The sequence below is a fragment of the Humulus lupulus genome, chromosome 8 (assembly GCF_963169125.1).
Source record: "Humulus lupulus chromosome 8, drHumLupu1.1, whole genome shotgun sequence".
NCBI classification, from domain to species: domain Eukaryota; kingdom Viridiplantae; phylum Streptophyta; class Magnoliopsida; order Rosales; family Cannabaceae; genus Humulus; species Humulus lupulus.
This window is the reverse complement of record NC_084800.1, coordinates 94,691,431-94,718,395: the sequence shown is the minus strand read 5'-3', so window position 1 is coordinate 94,718,395 and position 26,965 is coordinate 94,691,431. Positions and strand designations below refer to the sequence as shown.

At 40.3% G+C, this 26,965-nt stretch overlaps 1 protein-coding gene across 1 annotated transcript; it reads left to right on the top strand.

Moving 5' to 3' along the window:
- Positions 1–1,983: 1,983 nt before the first annotated feature.
- Positions 1,984–26,965, top strand: LOC133795829 (uncharacterized). Its single transcript, XM_062233284.1, has 28 exons — positions 1,984–2,281; positions 2,542–2,888; positions 3,036–3,088; positions 18,575–18,728; positions 18,809–18,894; positions 20,330–20,528; positions 20,709–20,816; positions 20,921–21,026; positions 21,158–21,237; positions 21,320–21,466; positions 21,596–21,671; positions 21,794–21,918; positions 21,998–22,108; positions 22,191–22,340; positions 22,500–22,574; positions 22,659–22,739; positions 22,819–22,927; positions 23,041–23,142; positions 23,227–23,301; positions 23,385–23,480; positions 23,801–23,884; positions 24,105–24,199; positions 24,857–24,916; positions 25,054–25,122; positions 25,211–25,279; positions 25,369–25,410; positions 26,668–26,730; positions 26,896–26,965. The coding sequence occupies exons 1-16, from the start codon at positions 1,984–1,986 to the stop codon at positions 22,716–22,718; spliced, it is 2,175 nt and encodes a 724-aa protein (XP_062089268.1). The 3' UTR covers positions 22,719–22,739; positions 22,819–22,927; positions 23,041–23,142; positions 23,227–23,301; positions 23,385–23,480; positions 23,801–23,884; positions 24,105–24,199; positions 24,857–24,916; positions 25,054–25,122; positions 25,211–25,279; positions 25,369–25,410; positions 26,668–26,730; positions 26,896–26,965.

Below are 26,965 nucleotides of genomic sequence, written 5' to 3'. Positions count from 1 at the left end.
TCTCTATCTTAGAAAAGAAATTCAGGGATCAAAAGTCCTTTCCTTGAGTTATTTCATGTATATTTATAGGCTCAAGGAGGGTTACATGGGCCAACGGGCCGTATCTTTCCTTAATAACCGCGTATCAAGGTCATAATGAGGAAATATTCAATGTAATTATTATAAGATTACAATTTTAGAAGTAAATAAAAAAAACTATTCGACCTGACTTGTCGTATCTTATAATTAAGCCTGACGAAGTGATGTGCTTCTAGTCGATAGCCGAACAACACTTCTGCCACGTGTCAACCATGTGTGAGAAATCCCAGCCACGTCATCAGCAGTCGTTTTTAGGGTAAACATTTGCTGCCCAAGTTTATTTATTGTGACCAACAATAAGTAAACTTAGGAAACTGACCCTTCGAATACCCCATTCACATTGTTACTTTTTACTTTTCACTTGCCATCTCCTCTCCAAGATCTTCGAAGAAATTCATCTTCAGAGCCCAGAAATTCCCAGGAACTCTCATTCGGACGCTCAGAAGCTTTCTTGTTCAGACTTTGTTCTTCATCTGAGTAAGTTTCACGAACTTCTTAGACGTTTGAGTTGCCATGCAAAACTGTTTCATACTTATTTTTATCTCTGAACTTTGCATGTTCTTGGCTGAAACTGTTATGGGGATTGAGTGTATACCAATGGATGTTTGGTAGGGTAGTGAGGTAATGTTTCGTAGGAGTTAGGAGCCCGTTTGGTAGTCGAGATTGTAGATTTAGGGCGTAAATCGAAGTAAAAATTCGATTTTTAGGCTAGCTGAAAAACTAGGTTTTCCCCGCCCCTTCGGAGTCGAAAAAGCTTTTTTCCCGAAAAACTTTTTACGTCCGCTTTTCAATATGTTTTTCAAACTGCTCATATAGAACTTAGTGTTTTTGCTAGAATGCTGCTGGCCGTATAAATGCTTAACTTTTATACGCGAGCAACGTTATTCTAACTCTCAACAAAGATTTTTAGGCTTTACGTTCTCACCTCCCCCTTTCTCTGTTCACAACTTTTCATGCAAGATTCATGGGGAGGTGAAAGGTCTATCGACGACGACTTGCTTGCCCAATTACTTAAAGATGAGGAGCATCCGTCGCTGCTGATGCCAGAAATTCCTTTTTCTTGAACCCTACCCAATAGACCTCAGTCAAACCTTCCAGCCATGGGTAGAGTAAAATCCACTGCCCAGAAAAAGAAACCTTCAAACCCTTCAAATCAGCCTGCTCCTCAGGCTGGAGTTCCATCGACCAGTGGTCGGGAAAGAAATATCCCTGACCCTAACATTCAAACTCGCACTCAGCCTCGAAACGCTGTTCAACCAGATGTTGAATGGTACGTCACCCCTGTCATCCGGGTAACGAGCAGGATGATCGCTAATTATATTAAAAAATATGGACTTCCTAGGGTGACACTAGTCCAACCCACTCAGGACCAACGGGAGAACTTGCCTGGAGGCGCTTTCAGCGCCTAGTCGAGGTACCACATCGAGGCAGGAGCGACCCTGCCTCTTCATCCTTTTTTCCAGGGGGTGGCCAATTACTTCGGGGTCACCCCTTTTCAAATAACCCCCAACAGATATAGAATGCTTGCTGCACTCTATAGCCATAAGAAATGGCCCGTCCCCACACCACATGAGGTCAACTATCTGGTCAACATAAAATCTAACCCCAACTAAGAAAACATGGGGTTTTTCCACTTTTGTCACCAGGAAACAGGTCGCACTTTCCTAACTGACACCACTTATATCTCGAACGTGGGGAAGTACCATCTGGAGTATTTCCTGACGACTGACATGGTCGCGAACAACTTGGCCTTCACACAAGGAGGTAAAGTATTTGTACCACTGGTTGTTTATCTTTCTTCAATTTTTTGCTGCATTTCCCTTAGAAATTTAGTGTGTTTCAGGCCCATGGTTGCGACCAGACCCTACTCTATACATGGAGATATGATCAGCCCTCCTGGCCAGCATGATCGACATAGATAAAAGTGTCAAACAGCTGGTCACAGAGGCCAATTTGAGACTGGTCAGCCTTTTGGCCCCTCATCAAGATGTAGGGGAGTCAATAGCGGGGAGTGCCACTGGTGGAGAGGTTCTCGAGCAGGACCCAAATGTGTCACAACCCCCTCTGAGGAGGGCAACTGGAGTGACAATCAGGGAACCCTCCAGCGCCCCGCGGACTGCTGCTCCCCCCACCCCAATGGGAAAGGGAAAAAAGAAAGCCACCGAACCTCTCGAGCCCCTCGACGAATCCTCGGATGAAAACGGTACTGATCTCTTGCTCTTAGATAGTTTGCCAATTCCCTGTCACTTATTTGATGGGGACAAAATTTTTAAGTACGCTCCCAATTTAGATTCAGACTTCTTCCTACCAGAGAGTGAGTGTAACACTAGTAGAGTATATAATGTAGCGACCAGTAATGATAGCTCGGGTATTTGACTTACAATTTTCTTTGTTTCTTTTCCTGTCATAACATACTCAATCGTTTATACTATCTCACTGTTTGTGTATTTGCTTTTCTTACAGACATGGACTTCGAGAATGTGTTCGACATATATAGTGCCCCCGAGGCTCCCGAAGCTCCCTCGAGCAAGAGGCATCCTGGGGAAAGCAGTAAAGTGCCTCAGGCCAAGAAAACCCGTACTGCAGGCCCTCTGGTAGACGGACCCTCAGCAAATGTAACACCACCTCCTTCTCCTCTTGAGCAACAAACGCCCCCTGCTCATGTTGGGTCGACACCTTCTCCACCGACCCCAACCGACCAGACTCAGCAGGCTGTTTCTACTTCCACGGGGGGCGACATATCGAGTCGCGCCTTGAGATTGGTCAAAGACAGGGTGGCCAAAATTTTGAAGCACGAACATTGCCGAGAGGTGATGGCTTCGACGTAGACGATGGACGTCGACCAGATCTTAAGCCACGCATTGAATGAGTTTGCCAGTGTAAGTTGTTATTATTTTTTTTTTGTGGGGGAAGCCCTTTGTACTTTACAGTCAGTCTAACTTTCGCTCTGATTGCAGGCAATGCTGACCCTTATTGCCGGCCGACTTCGCTCGGGTGCTGTCACTGAGCAGTCCAGGACTTTAGAGCAATGACACGCTGAAGAACTCAAAGCTGTCAAAGCGAAATACGTTGAACAGCTTGAGGCAGTGCTCGAGGAGAAGAACAAACTGGCTGAGGAGTTAAGGGAGAAGCAGACTGCTCTAGACAAGGTCGTCGAGCAAAGAGACAATTTCAAGGAGTCTAACCATGTCAACTATCATGAGGCTAAAAAGCTTGAGTAGGACTTGATTGTGAGCAGACAAGAGACTACAACCTTGGAGGGCCGGATCGAGAAGCTTGAAAAAGCCAACGCCAGTAATTTGGAAAGGTACAAGAACGCCACGGTTAAGTGTTTCTATGACTTCTGGAAACACAACCAAGAGGTTGATTTTAGCTACCTTCCCGAGTGTGCAAGGCATGCTGAGATAACTCGTTGCATTGCTCGATTGGCAGAAGAAGAGAGGGCAAGGGTACCTACCTCGCCCAAAATTTCCTTCGCCACTGGCGTGGACGGGGCGAACAATGAAGCTACAACTGTCGTCGACCAGGGCACCCCTCAAGATCCTCCAGCCTCGTAATCAACTATTTTTCTTTCTCTTTAATTTTTCAAGTACATGGCCTACGTGTCGTGATGTGAAGACACTTATTTTCTAGTTGAATATTTATTGCTGCACGGGCAGCTTTTACTTTTAATTGAAGAATTACACACGAGCAGCGACTGCTCGTGGTGTAAAAGGATACATTTTGATATTACAATATATTTGCATCTTATTATAACATCTGTTTGCATGACCGAACTTAGCATATTACTTTGGTTTGATTTAACAAAATACAAAATTTTGAAAAATACTCTAAGTACCCTATCATGCTTTCACTTATTTTGCTCATGTGTTTACATACCTTTCGATATGCTTTGCTTACTAGATACCTTATGTGCCCCCCAAGTGATCGAGGAGCTTTAGGTCCTTGGTCACTTGCCTTGACCAAAAATTGTTCGAACAATATTGCTCGGAGCAAAATAATTAAAATTGTAATACAACAAAACAACACACGTAATGAGCAAATACTTGTTTAAAATACAATAATTGGCAAGAATGACTAGCTGCGCTCAGTCCCTTATATTTCTCGTAATAAATGGACAAAACGTGTTTGTACGAGTGATAAAAAAAGATCTTACACTTATAAGTGATTACTCACATAAAATGACCAACCCTTTTTCATAACTTGTAAAAAGTAAAATTAATACAAGCCAATCCTTTAAGAAGGATTGTTCATTGATAGTACTTGCGTAGGTGTTCTCCATTCCAATAGCGAGGAATGACATTTCCATTTAGGTGAGCAAGTTTGTAGGTGCTTGGATGAAGGACTTCTTCAATCTGGTAAGGCCCTTCCCAATTAGGACCGAGTACTCCAGCATCTTGGTCGCGGGTGTTTAGGAAAACTCTTCGAAGTACTAGATCTCCGACATTGGATTTCCTTTCTCGCACTTTAGAATTTACTAGGTCCTTGGTCGACTTTTTGCTGGTACGCAGCTACTCGGAGTTGGGCTTGCTCACGCTTCTCATCGACCAAGACTAGGGATTCCATCAGTAGTTGGCTGTTCGAGCCTTGATCGTACGTTATTCTGCGATGCGAAGGCAGAATTAACTCAATAGGCAACATAGCCTCATATCCATAAGCTAAAGAGAATGGAGTATGGCCTGTTGCTGTTCGATGGGAAGTTCTGTATGACCAAAGGATTTCAGGCAATTGTTCTGGCCATGCCCCCTTAGCCTCTTCTAGTCTTTTCTTTAGTGTATCCTTTAGTGTTTTGTTAACTGTTTCGACTTGTCCATTTGCTTGGGGATGAGCGACTGAAGAAAAGCTCTTGATAATGCCATGCCGTTCGCAAAAATCTGTGAATAAATCACTATCAAACTGGGTGCCGTTATCCGAGACGATATTCTTTGGAAATCCATAACGACAAACGATGTTTTTGATCACGAAACCCAGCAGCTTCTTAGTTGTTATGGTTGCGAGCGGCTCGGCTTCAGCCCATTTAGTGAAGTAGTCGACGTCAACCATATCATACTTGACGCCGCACTTTCCTGTGGGCAAAGATCCGATTAGATCTACGCCCCAAACTACAAACGGCCACGGACTTTGCATCTGTTTAAGCTCATTAGGGGCTGCTCGTGGGATTTTGGAGAACCTCTTGCACTTGCGCACCTCTGGAAAAACTCCATCGAGTCTTCATTCATCGTGGGCCAGAAGTATCCTTGCCTCAGGATCTTTTTTGACAAGCTTTGCCCCTCAGCGTGATCTCCACAAAAGCCTTCATGTACCTCTTTCATTAATTCTTTGGCCTTTTCTTTTGAAATACAACTGAGGAGTGGCATTGAGTATCCCCTTCGGTACAAGATTCCATCGACCAGGATATACCTAGCAGCTTGTCGCTGAAGGGTCCTAGCTTTATTTTTGTCTGTTGTTAACACGCCTTGCGTCAGATACTCTATATATGGTGCCATCCATGTATCCGCCATCTGGATTACCATAGTGGTCTCCTCTGCTTGGATGCTTGGCATAGACAGCCGCTCAACAGGTACTATATTCAGAGTATCAGCATCCTTCGCACTTGCTAACTTGGCCAAAGCATCAGCATTGGAATTCTGGTCGCGAGGTACTTGCTGGAGGGTGTATTTGTCGAACTGAGCCAATAGATCTCTTGTTTTGTTTAAGTAGGCAACCATCTTTAAACCTCGCACCTGGTATTCTCCCATGACTTGATTCACCACCAGCTAAGAATCACTGTAGATGTTGAGCACCTTTATATTCATGTCCCTGGCTAAACGCAACCCAGCGAGTAATGCTTCATACTCGGCCTCGTTGTTAGAAGCAGTGAAGTCAAACCTGATTGCATAGTGAAATCGATGCCCTTCCAGCATTATCAATATCACTCCTGCTCTGGCGTGGCACTCATTAGAAGAACCATCTGTAAATAATTTCCATGAGGGAGTTTGGTTTTGAGACTCAGGCTCATTAGGCTTTTCAATCTGCTCTCTATCTGTAAGTTCAGTGAACTCTGCAATGAAGTCAGCCATGGCTTGTCCTTTTATCACTACTCACGGCAAGTAAGATATATCGAACTACCCAAGTTTGACTGCCCATTTTAACAATCTACCCGCAGCCTCGGGTTTTTGCAGGACTTTCCGTAGAGGCTGGTCGGTCAAAACCACGATTAGGTGATCCTGAAAGTAAGGCCGCAACTTCCTGGAGGCCAAAATTAAGCAATATGGTAATTTTTTGATAGGTGGGTACCACAACTCCGCTCCAATTAGCCTCTTGCTTACATAATAAACAGCCTTCTGCGCGCCTTCTTCCTCCCTTACCAAAACGACACTAGCAGCATATTCCGTGATTGCCAGGTAGATGAACAAAGTTTCCTTATCAACCGGTTTCGATAGGACCGGTGGTTGCGCCATATGAGTTTTCAATGCTTGAAAAGCCTGCTTGCACTCCTCCGTCCATTCAAACTTTTTGTTGCCTCTAAGTAGATTAAAAAATGGAAAGCATTTATCTGTTGACTTCAAAATGAATCTACTGAGAGAGGCAATTCTTCCGGTTAAACTTTGAACATCATTAATCTTCGTTGGCGATTTCATATCGATCAGGGCTTTAATTTTCTCGGGATTGGCTTCAATTCCTCTCGAGTTAACTATAAATCCCAAGAACTTCCCTGATCCTACTCCAAAGGAGCATTTAAGGGGATTCAATTTTATCTGATATTTGTTCAAGACGTTGAAGCACTCCTACAAATACTTTATATGCCCTTCTGCCTTCTTCGACTTGACCAACATGTCGTCTACGTAGACCTCCATGTTTGTGTTGATCAGTTCTTTAAACATGTGGTTAACTAACCGCTGGTAAGTTGCACTAGCATTTTTTAAACCGAAAGGCATTACTTTATAACAATAAAGCCCTGTATCAGTCTAAAAGCTAGTGTGATCCTCATTGGGGGGATGCATACTAATTTGATTATACCCGGAGTATGCATCCATGAATGAGAGAACCTCATGCCCTGCAGTGGCATCGACCAGTTGGTCGATTCTTGGGAGTGGGAGACAATCTTTGGGGTAGGCTTTATTAATGTATGTGAAATCCATGCACGTGCGCCACTTTCCATTTGGCTTGGGAACTAGCACAGGATTAGAGACCCACGATGGATAAAAAACCACCCTGATGAATCCATTCTCCTTCAGCTTTTTGACTTTTTCTTTTAAGGCCTTTGATCTATTTTTGTCGAGCAACCTTCTTTTTTGTTGCACCGGTGGAAAACTCTTGTCGATGTTCAGGACATGGCTGATGACGGCAGGGTATATTCCGACCATGTCTTTGTGTGACCAGGCAAAGACTTCCTAGTTCCTCCTTAAAAACTCCACCAGTGCTTGTTTTGTTGTTGTCTCTAAGTTTTTACCGACTTTCACAACCCTGGTTGGATTTTCTTCATCGAGTTGGACCTCCTCAAGGTCCTTGATGGATCTAATTTCCTCTTCAAAATCCCCAAAGCGAGGATCTAGGTCTCTATCCTCCTTTGGGCAACACCCTATTTGGTGACATTATCACTTGAGTGGGCCTGAGCATCAATTGCCACTTGTAACTCTTTTCTGGGAACATCTCTTGATACACCCTTCTTTTCCTTGGTGATCTAGGCGTTGTAGCACTCCCTTGCTTCCTGCTGATTCCCCAAGATGCATCCTACCCCTACGTCTATCGGGAATTTCATGGCAAGGTGCCATATTGAAGTGACGGCCCATAGGTCGACCAGAATTGGTCTCCCAATTACAGCATTGTATGCTGAAGGACAATCAACTACTATGAAAGTAGTGAGTAATGTCCTATTAGCAGGTGCAGTATCTGCTGTAACTGGAAGCCTAATCGACCCTGTTGGGGCGAGCCCTTCACCAAAAAAACCATAAATGGTTTGGTTGCATGGCTCTAGGTCTTTGACGGACAACTTCATTCTTTCCAGGGAAGACTTGTACAGGATGTTGACCGAACTTCCTGTGTCGACCAACACCCTATTTACCATCATGTTGGCAATTTGTACGTCTATGACCAGCGGATCGGAGTGTGGGAATCGCACGTGCTGGGCATCGTCTTCAGAGAAGGTTATCAATTCCTCCTCTATTCGAGCCTTTTTCGGTACTCGATCCTCCACACTCATCATCTCGATGTCCTGGTCGTGGCAGAGGGTTCGAGCATATCGTTCCCTTGCCTTCCTACTGTCTCCTGCAAGATGTGGGCCTCCGCAGATGGTGAGTAAAGTGTCTGCCACAGGAGTTGCCTGTAGAGGTGGCGAGCGTTGGCGTGCAGGGGCCTGCTCGTTGCCACCTTGAGCCTCTCGCTGAGACCCTCATGCAGCTTGCACATATCTTCTTAAATGTCCCTGCCTGATCAGGAACTCAATCTTGTCTTTCAACTGGTTACATTCATTGGTGTCGTGCCCGTAGTCGTGGTGAAAATGATAGAACTTTGTCGTATCTCTTTTGGAGATATCTTTCCTTATAGCTGCGGGTCATTTGTAAGGCACGCTTGAGCTGGTCGCCTGGTAGAATTCAGCTTGGCTTTCGACAAGGGTTGTGTAGTTGGTGAATCTCAGCTCATATCGATTGCCTTTGGGGTGTTTCCTCTCAGAAGCTGAGGATTCATTGATCGCCCATTTTCCACTGTTCTTATCATTGCTATTCCCGTTGCCCTTGCCGTTGCCATTGGGATTTTCCGACCCGTTGGCGGCTTTGGTGGGTTCTTCCTTGGGCCCTTTGTCTTTGGTTGGCGATTTCCCTTTGTTGGCAATCGCGTCTTTGAGCTTGATGTATCGATCAGTCCGATCCAAAAACTCTTGGGTACTTTTTACCCCATTCTTTCTGAGGCTACCCCAGAGGGGTGAATGGCGCCTAACCCCAGTAGTTAGAGCCATCATCTTACCCTCATCACCCACTGTTGTAATGCCCCGAATTCTCCAATGTGGTTTAATGGCGGGATTAGTAGGCTGGGAGGGCCATACTTGCTTAATTATGCCATTAATTGATAATATGCATGTATATGTGAATTATATTATGATATGATGTTATATGCATGCATGTGGGTCCACATTTGAGTATTATGATATTTTGATAATTTTGCCCGTTAAGGGTATATTTGTGAATTTGGGTGCATAATGTGATTTGTGAATGAGATTCTATTATTATGGAGATATATTCGAGCTATTTGGCATGAGACGGTCCTATATAATGGATTAGCGGTTTTGTCATAACGGGGTCAATTATTGGGTAATAAGAATGTTTATTTGATGATAAATTGGGAGTTATTGAGATCAGGATGGAATTTTGGAAGTTTTGACTATAATGTCCCCGGGGGTGTTTTCGGGACCCCGAGCACTAGGTTTTATTTGAGGTTACTTAAGCTTGAAGTAGCTTATCAGATAGAACATACGTTAGAAAAACCTCTCGTTCTCTCCTACGTTAGTTCATTTTGCCGTTCGAAGCATTTTCGAAGAAATCTCGAGTTCTAGGAGTCGGAATCAAGCGAGGAACGAGGCATAGCGATCCTAGGAAAGATTAGAAGCTTCTTACCGAAGGATTTGACGGAAAACAACCCAATCGAAGGTAATCTAAGTTTAAAGTTTTGAGTTTTTAGAGTTTCTAAGCTTTGAATTGGATTTTGTGAATCGTTGAGTTTTTGGTTCGATTGAGCCTTGAGTTTTGATGGTTTTGGGCCATTGGGAAGCTTGGGAACTTTGATTTGATGATTTGGGAATGTTTAGGCATGTTTTTGGAGGCTTTGGGATGTTGGAGAACGAGTTTGGGCTTGTTCTGGGTTGGGGGCCGCGGCCCTGTTCTTGGAGTGCCGTGACCCTAGCTCAAAGAAGTAGGTGGGGGAAATTGCCCTTGCTGGGCGCCGCGGCCCAAGGTGCCAAGGCCACGGCTCTTGGGCAGTTTTGAGCCCATTTGTGTGTTTTGACCCCGGGAACATAGTTTTAGGCCTCGGGATTGTTCCTACTACTTGGATTAGTTTGGATTGATGTCGCGGAGGATAGATGTTGGTTTGGAAACCTATGATGATCATTTTTATTGATGATGTAACGCCCTACTTCCTTAGAGCCGTTACCAAGTGAGTTTCAAAAAAAAAAACCTTGTGCAATTAACTCGCTAACCGAGGTTTTTAAAAAAAAGTGTGACTAAGCAAAAGTTAAGGCTGTAATCGTTGAAAATGCTTTACTTCATTGAAAACTTCAAGTATCAATTATTTGGGATCCCAAAATAAGGTTTGCAAAATGTTTTACAACTTAAAATACGTTTACAGTTGGTTGACTATCAAATTACAGGTTAATACATCCATTTAGAAAATGCCCCCAACCAAAGCAGTCGAGCAGGCCAAACATGTACGCGCCGCTTCATGCTCTCCGTACTCATGGCTGGTTGACTTTATCTTTGCCCTACCTGCAACACAGAGCACCCGTGAGCCGAAGCCCAGCAAGAAAACTCAAACAACACATAGCATATGCATAATATATAATCAACCTATCAGATAATCCACAGATAACCAAGTAGTCCATCAGACTAAACAAACACGGCCATGCCGTTCCAGAAGCATTACCCAGGTCTGGTATCTCGGTCCTCACCGTAAGGATATCCCATGTATCCATTGGGGTCCCACCCTGACTATAAGCATCCCACGTGCTAAGTGTTACTTCCGGCCCCGCTGCCGTTTTCGGCACCTTTGCCGTTCTCTCTACTATAATCACATATAGTACGATTCAAATAACATTCAAACATATAACATTTCAATCAAAACCATACCATAACATGTAATACAATTTAGGGTCGTGCCCTGCATTAACACTATGGGTCCATGCCCTGTCCTACAGGTGCTACAGTTTTCTTACCTGTATCCTGAGCTTCACAATGCACCAAAGTCACGAGCACGGTCCTCTATCTCGAGCCTCTCCAAAATCCTAGTCACAACACATATAAAACACTCTTTAATATTAACCAATCCAAAACCATTTCCCGGGATCATTCCCGCACTCTCGGGACCTCTAATTCCTTAAAACAATACCTAGGAACCATCCCCCGAGTCCCCGGGCAAAAGCCCTAAAAACACAATTTTTGGCTGTCAAAATGGCCTAGGGCCGCAATGATTCCCATAAATCACCCTTAGCTTCATGCCTTAATAATTCAAACCAGAAAGTTTAAAAAACTTAGACCCAAACCTACACCACACTTCAAACTCCCTAATTCATAACAGAAATAAACTTCATAATTACACAAAATCCTTACCTTGAATGAAGAATCCAACCCTAAGCTCCCTTGCTTCTTCTCCTAAGTCTCCAAATTTCAGCTCCTTCTCCTCTTCTTCTTCTTCTTCTTGCCCTAGCTTTTCTTCTCTCAATTTTTATAAAACCCATCATATGACTAAATGCTAAACCGTGTACCCCTATATCCCAGCTGAACCTTGTCTAAACCCCCTGCCAAATGACCATTTTACCCCTTCATCAAAACCCTTTCCTAACTAAACCTCAAGGGCACACTAGTCCTTTCACTTCTATTTCAATTCTACCATTTTCCCTCTAAACTTGTTACTCACAGCAGTAACTAATGGTTACCCAGGTTACTTAATCACCAATAACCATTAACCGCTAATTCTTTACCTAACCATAAAATTCCCAAAGTACCCCTAGGCTCCTCCTGAGCCGGGTATAAAATCCCGTTGTGACTTTTAAGTTAACTTGCTCTCTAGGACCGTTTCGGCACGTGCATCACAATAATATCACCACACTCACGTGGTACAAATCACATAACACAATTATCACATATATACTCTCAGCGGGCTAAAATTACCAATTTACCCCTATCATACAAACAGGGTTCACATGCATATTTATTTCACCTAATCATGCATTCTAACCACATATTCATTAAATTCACATAAATTAATGCAGTATAACAGATATTGCCCTCCAGGCACCCTAATCAAGGCTCCAAGCCTTAATAGCAAATTTAGGTCGTTACAGATGATGTCCCGTATTTGGTTATGATTAGGTGACCGCTAAAGGACTAAAGGTTGATCGTTCTTTTAATCATTCTAGCTCGAATCTGAGGTAAGAAAACTGCACCCTGTGTATGTATGACATGCGTGATTGTTATTGAGGCATGTTGATTGATAAATGTGGACATGGATTGCATATTAAATGCTAGTGAATGTTGTTTACTTGTATATGGTACTGACTAGTCAGGGACACTAACCTAAGAGTCAGAAACGGCATAAGCGTCCTGAATGCAGGGCCGAATGAAGATTAGATCTAATTGATATTAGCGTTGAATGACTTATATGGGGCATTAATGCTGGACCAACCCTAAGGTTGATGAAACTTATAAGCGCTTGGCTAGTCTAAGACTAGTTACTAGAGTCAGGGCCTAAGGCCCAGGTGACTATTTGTCACATGGCTAGGGAACGATGTTCCAAGGTTATGACTCTATAGTCATGAGGAGGGTTATGTTGGTGACTAGTCACCATGCACCTATCCTATTTAAGCTAGTGAAAAGCTCACTTATCTGTTAAGCCCTGGTGACCCTATCGTCACATGGCTAAAGGGGGCTGTACCCACTTTAGTGACTTTTGCGACTGTCACCTATCTGTTTTGGACTGATAGTCCTGAATGATTATTATGATCATTGTTGATATTATATCATGCTATATTGTGTTTTCTTGCTGGGCCTTGGCTCATGGGTGCTATGTGGTGCAGGTAAAGGGAAAGAAAAGCTCACCCAACCTTAAGTGGAGATCTTAGGTGGTGATGTGCACATATGCGGCCGCTTGACCACCACGGCCAAGGAGTTCTCAGAGGAACTAGGGGGTTTACCCTATTTTGCTGCTTAGGTCGGCGGGTTTGTAAATTTGAAACAGTAGTGACCATTTTGAGTTGTAAATAACTTGTAAATGTTTTGATAATCTCATGAGCAGTTATATACTTAATAAAATATATCCTTTCCTTTTTATTGGTTTTCCATCTTAGCTTGTTAATCACACTTAGAGCACATTTTTAACCAAAGGACTCGGGTAGCGGGTCAAATTTCCAGTTCACCGTTCACCATAACTGTTCTGGGGTAACCAGGGTGTTACAACTGTCTTGGCTCCAGCTGATGCTCACATGAAGCGTTGGACATATTATTTCAAGGGCTCTCCCTCTTTCTGGCATATCTCAACCAGCTGGTTGGCCTCTGTGGGGTGTACACGACCCACATAGAATTGTCCGTAAAATTCCTTTACGAACATCTCCCAAGATACTATACTAGCAGGAGGGAATTTAAAAAACCACTCCTGGGCGGTGTTAGACAGTGTCGCAGGGAAGATCCGACAGCGGGCATCTTCCGACACTTTCTGTATATCCATTTGTATCTCAAACTTATTAATGTGAGATACTGGATCTCCGTACCCGTCAAAGTTTTGCAATGTAGGCATCTTGAACTTACTGGGGGTTTCGGTCGCAGCAATCCTCTGTACAAAAGGGGTGCCCCTCCTCCTATCGTACTCAATATGGGACGTTCATCCCCCGACCAGTTACTATACTGCCTGGTTCAAGGCATCAATTTGAGCCTGAATAGCTTCTGGGACTACTGGGGCCACCAATGCCGGGGGAGCGTACTCGTCATGCCTCTCACAGTGGTCGTTAAGTACATCCCTTAGATCATCGTCTCTACGTCTTTGCTCGCTAGCTCCTAGCCGACTAAAGACGTTCTGCTACCTGGGTTGCCCCCCAACATTATGGCTAGTTGGCCTATTTTCTCTAGGTAGGGGGCTTCTGCCTCCACCTCTTTCTTCATTTCTCCAGCCAGCATTTATTCTGCCGGAATTAGCTTCATTATAGTCTTGGCCATCTCTGAATTGTGGTTGACTACGGCGTGACCGGATGTTCACGCTATTTACTCCTTGTGCTGGCATTTCCCGGGCGTCAGGGGGAGACCTGCGCTGGTCGTTGGGTCCTTGTACATTGTTATGCTGTGGGGGGCCCCTGACCGCAGAGCCTATCTCGGTGCTCCTCTTGTTGGCAGAAGGACGCTGCCCCCTGCTCGGTAGATTTGGCTCTTCATCCTCGGGGCGTCTAGGGTTGCGGGGCAGTTGCCTGGCCCTATTCTGCCTCGGGCGCTGGGGATTGTCTCGATCAGCCTGAGGTGGAGGTTGCTGCTCAGGATCCCTAGGTGGGACATCATCCTGAGCCATAGGCAGCTGCTCCGGCCTTTGAGGGCTTGCTAGCTGGAGTGGAGGGCTTGGATTGGGACCTCTTTGAGGTGGCGCATTTGGTGGCTAATTTGGCTAGGAGGTTGGCATAGCCTGACTCCTAGCCAGTTGAATGGCTGCTTCAACGGCGGCCATGGCATCCCTCTGCCGACGATCCATTTCCGCCTGCCACTTAATTAGCTCCTGGTGCTGGTGTTCTATTTCTCTTTGCTGCAATGCCATTGTCTCCGCAGCCTTCTCCTGATTGGCCCTCAGATTAGCCAACTCATCTTGCAACACTCCTAGCGTTGCCCTCAGTGTTTCAGAATCTAACTCCTCCTCATCGAACTCCAAATGTGGTTCATTCTCAGCCACATTTGGGGGAGGAGGTTGGGATGGTGCAGCGCCAGTAGCCTGTCCAGTCTTCTTGGATGTTTTCGCCATTAGATTTTTTCACAGTTTTTCTTCAAGCTCTCAATGAAAGCACCAGAATGTTGACCCATGATTTGGCCAACGACACGGATTTAAATGTATGACAGAAGATAAAATGACAATTAAGAATATAATCCAATGGAAAAGAAGAAAACACCAAGGATTTATAGTGGTTCTGCCCCAAAGAATGGTAATGACCTGCGTCCACTTAGTGCTATTATTGATATTGAATCTCAAAGCTGTGATCAAAGAACTAGGGTTCTTGAGTTTCACAAACCTTCAAAGAAATACAATGAAACGATGGTGTTGATCGCGTTTTTGGCCAACGACGTGAGAACGTCAAAAATGACAAACCTTCAAGAGAATTCAAACGACACAGATGGTTTAATAAAGAAAATAAATAACACGCAATTTTTATAGTGGTTCAGCCCCATTATGTTGGTAATAGCCTAATCCACTTAGAGTTGTGATTATAGATCTGTACTCAAGATCAGATGAACTGAGCCAACTGAGTTTCTTCAGTACAGATTACAAGAATACAAGAATTTTTCTAGATACAAACACTTTCTCTCTCTAGAAAACTCAGACCCAAAATTTCCCAAAAATCTCAAAAGAAGAAGAAGCCCCTTTCTGATCTCATAAGCCATGTATTTATAGGCTTAGGATCATACATCTGATATCCCCTAGAATCGGGATATTTTATTATTCTTATTATATTTAAATTACAAAAATATTCAAAATTTAACAGAACACCCAATTTGTGGGGAAAAATGAGATATTCCCGCGTGTGCCAAGACCGGTTCTTGTTGAAGCCGTTTCTGGGAATCTTGACTTAGTCCTCCTCTATTTGGTCGACCCATATCTCCTATTGACCATTCATGCAAGTGCTGGTCAGACACATGCATGCTGGACATATGCAAGTGCTGGTAGGACATGCATTTGCTGGTAGGACATGCATTTGCTGGTAGGACATGTGCATGGTGGTAGGACATGCACTCCTCTCCTCTAACATGGCACGTTCTCTGGTCTAGCATGCCATGTCTCTCGTCTAACATGGCACTCTCCTCTAGCATGCCAGTGCTGGTAGGACATGTGCATGCTGGTAGGACAATGTCACTCCTGGGCAGCAATGTCACTCCTGGGCAGACAAATACGTGACTGGTCGGACAAGGTCATGCCTGGTTGGTCATGACACTTCTCAAGCAGTCAAAACTCTTCATCAGTTTACCGGGTCACTTTATCACAACTTTGAGGAGTCAATGTATTTATTGACTATTTAATATGTCTTTTACGGAGCATGTACTGCCACTTGTCACCTTTATTGCCACGTCATCGATCTCCATTTTTTGGGGATAGCAGATGGATAATTGCACTATAGCTCTCTTTCTCTCTCTATCTTAGCAAAGAAATTAAGGGATCAAAAGTCCTTTCCTTGAGCTATTTCATGTATATTTATAGGCTCAAGGAGGGTTACATGGGCCAACGGGCGTATCTTTCCTTAATAACAACGTATCAGGGTCATAATGAGGAAATATTCAATGTAATTATTATAAGATTACAATTTTAGAAGTAAATAAAACAAACTATGCGACTTGACTGGTTGTATCTTATAATTAAGCCTGACGAAGTGATGTGCTTTTGGTCGATAGCCGAACAACACTTCTGCCACGTGTCAACCACGTGTGAGAAATCCCTGCCACGTCATCAACAACCGTTTTTAGGGTAAACACTCTTGGACAGAGACAGAACACGAGCATTATCTCAAATTGGTACTATAGAGATTGAGAGAATATAGGTTGTATGCGAAGTTCAAGAAATGCGAGTTTTGGTTGTCGCAGGTGACTTTCTTAGGTCACATAGTTAGTAAGTGTAATGCCCTGGTTACCCCAGAACAGTTACGGTGAACCAGAAATATGACCCGCTACCCGAGTCCTTTGGTTAAAAGCGTGCATCTAAGTGTTATTAATAGGCTAAGGTGGAAAATCAATAAAAAGGAAAGGATATATTTTATTAAATACATAAAACTGTTCATGGGCCCATAAAATCTTTTACAACTTACTTACAACTCAAACTGGTCATTATTGTTTCAGATTTACAAACCCGCTGACCTAAGTGGCAAAAATAGGGTAAACCCCCTAATTCCTCTGAGAACTCCTTGGCCGTGGTGGTCAAGTGGCCAGATATGTACACATCACCACCTAAGCTCTCCACTCAAGGCTGGGTGAGCTTTTCTTTCCCTTTACCTGCACCACATAGCACCCATGAGCCAAGGCCCAACAAGAAAACACAGTATTACATATAAACATTGTCAACTGATTATCATTATAATCACACAGAGCTTATAGCTCTTAAACAGATGAGTGAATACCACTTGAGGTTCTGGTAAACCATAATGAGTGACTGACAAGCAAGTCACTAATTTAAACAGATGAGTGACTGCTGGGTAAGTCACTAGCTTAAACAGTTGAGTGACTACTGGGTAAGTCACTAGCTTAAACAGATGAGTGACTGGTAGGTAAGTCACTAGCTTAAACAGATGAGAGACTGATGGGTAATTCTCTAACTTAACAGATGAGTGACTGATGGGTAAGTCACATAAGCACTTTTAGTTTTCATTGAACTTGAGGTCGGTCCGGCACTAATGCTCTTTTGAGTCATTTAATGCAGATGTCGATTAGATCCAATCTTTGTTGGCTTGTGTTGAATACGCTAAGGCCGCCCTGACTTATAAGTCAGCATTGTGTGACCAGTGCCCAGTACCACTGCTGAACTTGACTAATAAGTCCCAGCTTCACAGTTGATACCGACACCTTTGCCAAATCTGACTAATTAGCCAGTACCATGCGCAAGTGAGCAAGATTTGCTAAGCATTCAATAATCAATTCATGTCCACATTTACACAATCAACATGCCTCAAGATTAACCATGCATGTCACATATGGGGTGCAGTTCTCTTACCACTGATTCGAGCGAGAATGAATAAAAGAACGACCCTTGAGAACGATCTGACTTTTAGTCCTTTAGCGGTCGCCTAATCATAACCAATTATAGGATACCATAAATAAACTGATTAAAAAAGGTTCCCAAACCAATTTCTAGCCTCCGGGACATCAATCCAAACTAATCCAAGTAGTAGGAATAATCCCGAGGCCTAAAACTAGAATCCCCGAGCCAGGAACCACTACACCAAACACCCATTACCATAACACATCATTATAATAGTATTTAAAAAGAGTTATTGTATATGTGAAAAATTTCGGGCGGCAAAGTAAAATAAAATACCGCCAACCAAAATGACTAAGCTTTTTCTAGTTTCCCGTGTACCCATTTCCCCTTACCCATTTCTTCTTCCTCAATCTTTCTCTTCACGAAGGCTAGTAGCTCTCTCGGTCTCTCTCGGTCATTCACGTAGGATAGTAGCTCTCTCGGTCTCTCACTCCCCTTCACGAAAGACAAATCTGAGAAGGGCTTCACCACATTCGAGTAAAGGGTTTCTCTGATTCAAGACGAAATTACTGCAGTTGAAATTTCTTGTTTCAATCCGCGAAGAACAACGAAGGAGCTTTACGGTACAGTCTCTGATTCTAATTGTTCATCACTCTAAGTTTTTACTGTAATTTCGTTTTTGGTTGTTTCATCATTGATTTAATTATTCATCAATCATATTTTCTCTTTGTTAATCAATTTATATAAGTTAAACTCATATGAATATATATATATATATATATTCATTTTTTGGTGTGTTTTCGGATAAGAAAAAATGTTTACATATAAGTTAAACTCATATATATATATCTGTATATAAATATATATACGTATGTGTGTGCAGCTATCGTCCTTCGTACAATGTTTCCCTGGGATCAAACATACCCGTTATCCACAGAGAAGACGACTCTGATGGTGCAGTGGTCCTCCAATGCATGAAATGGGGACTTATTCCCAGTTTCACTAAGAAAACTGAGAAACCTGATCACTATAAGATGGTAAAATCTTAACTTTGGCTTTGTTCAAGATGGTTTTTTTTATAGATATTATAATTTTTTTTTGGTTCCTAAAATTTCAGTTTAATGCTCGATCTGAGTCCATCAGTGAAAAGGCTTCTTCCCGTCATCTTATTCCTAAAAATTGGTGCCTTGTTTCAGTAGAAGGGTATGAGAACTTCTTTTGTTAACTGTCAGCTTCTCCTAATTTATGCAGCTGTTTTCACTTGATAATTCATTGAAGTGGTTTCAGTTGACAATAAACATGACCCCTCTTACAAATTTTGACATTTTTAAGATATTCTATGAATTTGGACTCTGTTCTGCACAAATGAAGTGTCAATATTTTATAAAAAATGATGCTTTATATGGGAGTGACCGCTCACTGAGTTTTTTCTAGTATATATATATATAGAAAGATAGAGAAAGAGTGAATATAGGACGTATCTGGACTTGCTTGCTGTTTTAAAGTATATATTACTAAGCTTTAAATAATGCATTAAAGGTGTTTGACAGAATGCTTCAATGAGATATATGAGTAATTGCTTGTAAATGAGTAAATGGAATTCTTGGCCTTGAATCCTTTCTTAATTTGACTTTGTATGCTTCTTAATTTGGCATTGAATTGTGAGATATACGACACTTGTTTTTGTTAAAAATGATGTTTAAATACATGGTTGAGGACACTTGTTTCTTCCATGAAGGGTCTTCTAGTACTGTTATAGCCAACAAAACCCATGAAAATAACTAGTAGCTGCTCTGTCCATAAGTATAATGTCTCCGAATAACCCAACACTATATTTACAACACTGCTCTGTTTACTATTCGCTATGTCTTGTTTGGTCAGTAGATAAAAGGACCCCATATATTTCTTGTTTTGCAATTAAGAGAAGAAAAGTAATTTGTGTGCTGCGGTATGAGAAACTAGTACACAGATAATTACACATATACACACACATACACGCTTTAAGCAGGCATGTAAGTGAGTTTATTCCCCACAATAATTCTGGTGGATGAGTTGGCACATTGATTATAATATTTTCATTAACCTATAAACTATTTTTCTTTCAAGATAACAAATGAAAGTGGTCGCAAGAACTTTTACTCTGTTCTGGGATAGATTTAGTACCAAAACCAATATAAATGTCTGCTTTCTATGTTGGTTTTTTGCTAGCATGAAATGAAGTCTTTATAAAGCATATGCAGGGATTTGACAATTGTTATTTAACATTTGAAATTGCAGACAACCTGCTGGCTGGGTTTGAATATGCAGGGATTTGACTATTTATTTAATGACTTGGTGCAGGATCTAAATAGATTTATTGATGAGAAGAGTGAAAGCAGAGGAGAAAAAATTTAGTGGGTATCCCTCTATTTTTTCTCTTATTTTTCTTTTCTCTTTATTTTTTCATTTTATCAAACAACTCATTTTCTTTCTCTTTATTTTTATGCATCGATTTCTTCAGTAATTTATCAACAAACAATGAGTACATTGACAGAATAGATTTTGAACTTGTAGTAACATATTCTTGAGAAATTTCTCTTGCCAAATTCCTATTTAAATAAAAATGAACCATTATGATTGATAATCTGAAATGATTGCTATTGAAACTGAAAGTTGAAACAACCTTAAATCATGTTGCCAACAGTAAAAACATAGGAGAAACTGTAATTGAAACCAGCTTTAATCATGTTGCCAACAGTAAAATCATAAAAGAAATCATATTAAACAGATTTAAAACTTGTTACACAGCAGTGAACACTTTTTGTGAAGCTGTAGGTCCTGGATTTATTTTTGAAAGAGTAAGTCTTACATTTAAATAATTTCTGTAGAGAATTTTGTTTGCACTTCTCTTGTGAACTTCTGAAGCAGGGATGAAACATATTAGGTTCTAAATTGATTGGAACTTGTATTTCTTTTCTTTGATTGCTTTTTTTATTTTTTATAATCCAATAAAAGTCAAGGAATTCTTTGTATTGTAGCTTTACAAGATACTGAAAGAGCACAAGAATCCCAAGGTTCTTAGCGAGGGGCTACTGTGGATGGTTTCAGCAGTGGAAGATTTTGGCATCTCACATTTGAAACTTAAGGTTTGGAGTTATATTTGGGCCCTTTTTTTTTTTGCTTTGTCTAACTGTTAGTTAATAATTACCATATTCAGCAATTAAAGGAATTGATATATTTTGTTTTACAGGATTTAATTGATTTTTGTAAAGATACTGGACTGCAGTCAAGTGCAGCTGCTACTAGAATTTTTTCTGTCAAGCTTTTGGGTGTTTTGCATAAATTTGTCGGCCCAGGTTGATACTCATTTTATTTGAATTGTCCACACACCTCAATTTCCTTTTAAATATTTAGTTGAACTGCTCCCAAACATTGATTTTTTTTTATAATTAATTTGTAACTCCCTCCCACCCCTTTTCTTTTGTAGATATTAAAGGGTTTCTTTCTGATGTTAAACCTGCACTTCTTAGTGCACTGGATACGGAGTATGAGAAGAATCCATTTGAGGTGCTCCAACTTAATCATTCAAGATGCATGTATTGTTCATTTTTGTTTATTTGTTACTGATGTATTCCCATATCTTATCTAGGGTGCAGCTCCAGCTCCAAAGAGAACTATTAAATCAGCAGAACCTACATCTGCATCTTCTGGTGGACTAGATGGCCTGCCACAGGAAGATATTAGTGGGAAGATTACACTTACCCTGCTTAAAGGCTTAGAAAGTGCTGATTGGAAGGTAATATTTTGATCATAATTAATGTTTTTAGGGATGGAGCCTGACACCTGCCTGCTGCTGGAAGGTCCAAAGGGGAGATATTTAGCAGCCATTGTAGTGTTTTGATGTTTTGTATTTTCTACTTTCTAGGCTCGCTTGGAGTCAATTGAAGCTGTGAATAAAGTTTTGGAAGAGGCTAACAAGGGCGTCCAACCCAATGGAACTGGTACATTATATCATATGTTTAAATTCTCTCTCCCTCTATTGTTATTATTTATTATTGTACATGCTATTCAGCCTCCTTTATATCCTCCCATTTGTTAATTATTGTTTAGTGTTTATTTTCAGCTGAATTGTTTGGTGCTCTACGGGTTCGTCTAGGTGACAGCAACAAAAATTTAGTCATGGCAACATTGACATGCATTGGCAATGTTGCATGTGCAATGGGTCCAGCTGTTGAGAAAGCAAGCAAGGTTGATTTCTAATTCATGATCGCTAATTTTATGTAGTGTACTCTTTAAATTTGAATGTGAGTGTATTGATTTCTTTCAGGGCATTTTAGCGGATGTTTTGAAATGTTTCGGTGACAATAAAAAGCATATGAGGGAATGCACATTGAATACTTTAGATTCTTGGCTCTCTGCTGTTCATCTTGATAAAATGGTAAGTTTTTTTTTTTTGCTCTACGCTGTGGAAGCTGTTTAGTTTTTTTGTCTCAGGTGGCATGATTGTATACTTCTTGCAGGTTCCTTACATTACAGCAGCTTGGACAGATGCAAAACTTGGTGCGGAAGGGCGCAAAGATCTTTTTGAGTGGTTGTCAAAACAACTATCTGGGTTAACTGAATTTCCTGATGCTGTACAGCTACTAAAGCCAGCTTCCTCTGCTCTGACGGTAATTCTGACTTGTCAAAAATAGTGAAATATTCTTTTTACTTGTTTGCATTGCTAGAATATTTCCATGCTAACAATAATGTACATAGAGATGTAAGAATCATGATGCCAGTTCCCTTTCCATTGTTTCTGGTTATGACTTTATGAAATTTTCATCCAGGATAAATCATCAGATGTTCGTAAAGCAGCAGAGACATGCATTGCTGAAATCTTGAGAGTTTGTACACAAGAAACTGTAAGCGCACTAGTAACTTTTGGTACTATTTTGACTCATTGGCCAGTCAGTGCATGAACACATTATTTGAATGTATTATTTTAGGTTGAGAAGCTTGTTAGGGATGTTCAGGGACCAGCTTTAGCTCTTGTTCATGACGTTTGAAGCATTATGGTAATTTTCAAGGTAAGGTTGTTGGGTACTTGGGTCTCTTGCTTGTATTTAGTTTTGGTGATTTATACCAATAATAATTATTTTTTTCCAGAATCTTTTGAATCTGCCAAAACAATTTCGGCCGCTGCAAGACCCTTTCGAAAGTGGGTAAATCCACTTCTAATGGTGTTTTGAAGCATGGAAGCAAAGTAGCATCTTCTGTATGTTTCCTTAAATGCTTACTTCTAGTTCTTTTATAACTTATAATTTTGTAAAGAGATTATTATTATTTTATTTTATTTTTTAATTTTTTTCGGTTAATGATTTTTTAAAGAGAACTGTTGGTACGAAGGCTTTGAGGTCAGAATCAATTATGTCCGTTCAAGATATAGCAGTTCAATCGCAGGCTTTACTAAATGTTAAAGATTCCAATGAGGTAAAACTTAAGCAAGAAATTTTTGAATGTCTCTTACTTTTGAATATATTGACAAGTAATCATTTGGACTTTACTTATCTGCAGGAGGATAGGGAAAGATTGGTAGTAAGGAGGTTTAAGTTTGAAGATCCACGGATAGAACAAATTCAAGACCTTGAGGTTGTGGATATAGTAGTTTCTCAGATTTGTTTATTTTGTATCTAATTTAATGCAGAATTTATTTAACATACATGTTTATGCAGAATGATTTGATGAAGTACTTCACAGAGGATTTGCATAGACGGCTTCTAAGCACAAATTTTAAGAAGCAAATTGATGGGCTTGAGATGCTGCAAAAGGTTTTTGAGTGCATCACTGGTTCATTTCTTTTGTATATTAGTGCACATTTTTTACAGTGTGATCTCTAGTCTACTCAGTTCTGAAATCAAATGAACTCCTTCAAACTAATATGAATTCTCTTAACTGATTCATTTTTCTACATGTGCTAGTTTAGTAACCATTCCCAAAAACCATGCAACTAAATAGTTGGAAGAGAGATGTAAATTTGAAAACAACAAGAAACTATACATTTCCAATATTCAGTTTCATTCAATATGTTTCACCATAACACATTAGCATATTTAATTATTTTCATGCTCACGGGACTTTTTAACTGCAGGATGGCTATGCTATACAAAGCTTTAAGCTAGGAATGGCTGCACAAAAGAGTCAATTTTTTTTCAACACATAAATTTTGCATTTGGTATAATTTCTCTCATTAAAATGTTTTTGTTCTTTTTTGCGGAGTGAGTATATTAGATAAACCTTTTTATTAGTTTGTTTATATTTGGGGTTTGCTTGATTTCCATATTTAATGTTTTCAACATTTATTTGTTTTGACTTTATAAGATCTTTTTATCTCACACACATATACACTCATACATATAAATATATATTGTTAATATTTTCCTTCTGTTTTTCAGACATCGTGCATTAGTTTCAATCGCAGCCCAAACTCTGCAAGATTTCAGTCAAGTGTATTTGGCTCTGCTGTTCCAAGAGGATCATCTGTTTTACAGTTGAGTAACGTAGTATATAAATTTTTATGGGTTTAAGCATATTTTCTGTTCTTATAATTGACCCAAGAAGATGACACATTGTTCAGGGGATGCAATGTCAAGAGAGTCCTAGTTTGAAATGAGGACTTAATAATGATTGTACATTCCATTGTTTGGTGTGGTTAATGTTTTTATCATTCTTTTTAGAGATGCAAACTTTTGTGCATTGGTCAATGTTTGATCAGTTTTGGCCTTCAATAGTTTTTGTTTTCATAGGTCAAGGTACAGTTGAAAATCTTGCAAGAGTTGATGTGTGTTATCATGCTGGAAAATTATTTACGTTTATTCAACTTAGTTTCTATGTTACATTTATATATTTATGTTTATTTGTTGCTTTCGAATTAGAAGTAGTCTATAGTTTGGATTCTGTTTCCTTTATGTCACTTTTTTAATCCCTTTTAGTTTGGGCGAGTTTAATATTCTGACATGTAAAAGAGTATAGCTTCATGTATCAATATTGCTCTTGGATGCTAGATATATATATTTATATTTAATATGTGTTTTATTAAATGAAGGACCTCAGGGTTTAAAGAACTTTGTGAGCCAAGTGATTCTCTTTGAAAGAAGAATGGTAAAGTTGATTAATTCCTTACTTTTTCAATGCTTGGCTCATATAGGTTTTGGTCGGATTCTCTTTGAAAGAAGAATAGATTCTCTTTGAAAGAAGAATGGTAAAGGTGATTCTCTACTTTAATATGGTCAAGGCAAACTATGTTATAAAGTATGTGGAAGAACGTTTAAATTGCATTTTATTAATAAAGTAAAATGACATTTATTAATTTAGTCTTAAGTAATTGAAATGGTGTGGCTGCAGGACTCTTGTTGTAAACAATTTTACTGGAGAGTTCCTTGATCTCACTAGTCTCACCAAGTTAAAAGAACTGTAAGTGTCAATCTGTAATGTAACTCCATGACCAAAATGAACCAAGTTTTATGTCACTTGAATCTTGACTCATGTTCTCTCATTGCAGAAGGATCAGTAGTAACTACTTCACAGGAAGGATGCCTGAGTTTGGCAATTTGAAACAACTTCAGAAGTTGTAAGAGCTGTTGACCACACTCCTTTTGTCTTTTCTTCTTTACACCACACTCTTTTTGCTTATTTTGTGAATTTTCTTTCACTCTACAGGATGATTCTGAGGTTTGCTATCAGTTTTCCTCTGGAATAAAGGTACAATTTTTTTCTTTTTGAGTACTTTAATTGAGATTAGTATGGTAGAAACTTGTGTTATAAATTTTATGGTTTCTTCTCATATCAACTGAAAGAAGATTAAGAAAAAGTAGTTTGAAAGAGAAAAACAAAAAGGACTGGTCTATAGAAAATTGCCATATCTTACCTTCTTCAAGTGATGTTAGTAGGGCAGTTTCTGAATTCTCTTCATATAAGTAAAGCTAGATGGTTTATGCATCAGGCAGCTCCCAATCCTTGGGTTGTCGCCACCAGTATGGATTAAAAAAAACAAACACCTATAATAAAATTATCCACTTTTTTTTTATTTATTTTCTTGAAAATCTTTAGCTCCTTCTGGAAAAAGCATATCAGCCAATTGGGATGAGCTCAGAATCTTTTATGCAAAAGCCTTGAATCAGTAATAGCACAAACCAGCCATGGTAAACTTGAAACAACCTTGGGGCACTGCAGTGCATGCCAATAAGCTGATCTTCAGCAAATAAAAAAATTATAAACATGGACAAAGAGAGAGCCTTCATCACATAGATCAGGTCAGCCTCTTATTACTTGCTTTTCACCAGTTTATCTTAAATCCCAGAGTTAAGAAGTCCACAACCACTTTTAAGTCTTTAACGGCTAATGGCCTCCATTGCAAGCCGTACCAACCGTAGTAATCCATCCACGTCTTGGAAATTAAAATCAAGAGCCCTCTTAATGGAAGAGATAGCCTCCCCAGATTTAGCCTCTGCCAAGCTTGCAGTGCTAGTAGCTGCAAAAGCTACCTGTGACTTTTTTGAGGCTTCCATAGCAAAAATTTTATCCTGTGCCTGCAAGAAATCACATATTATTATGATATCCATAGATAAGAAGCTAATTTTAATACGTGGTAAATGAGTAAACTACAACCTAAACTGACAGTGAAGGCTTGGTGAAGATGTTTGTGTTAGCATAACTAACCCATAATATAAAAGACATTTTGATTAATAATAAAATATTTCAAACATAGACCTGACAAAAAAAAAATGCTAAATTATAGGACAATCCTCTTCCCCATTTTGCACGAATGAGAAACAGTTGTTAAACTTATTCCTCATTTCTTCTCAAAAGTCTCTGTTAGCTCAAAAAGATACAGAACAACATATTAAATAATTAGGAGTTATATTATTAATTTAATTGGATATGCCTAGAAGTTTGAGTGTGTTTCCACTAAAATTTGTTTCCATTTCCAATAATTGAGTAATTTTTTTGTTATGACAGTCTCGAGCATTGGGTATGATTCGCTTTCATGTACTTTCTGTACTCAAAAGTGCGTCTTCTCAGGTAAAATAATGTAGGGGTTGAATTAATGCGCTCCATTGTTTTGTGCTGTTTTGTTGGGTTGGTAGACCTCTATTTCTGTCTCCTTTTGGTCTTAAATCAAGTGCTCTGTTTGTTACCTAAAAAAGAAAACGTTCTGGTTCTCTATGGTTATTGTTTCTTCATCAGGTTCAGTCAGCAATTCGGAGCAATAGTAGCAGCAAGGCATTTCTTGCTGAGGGTGTATTCTTGGTTGGAT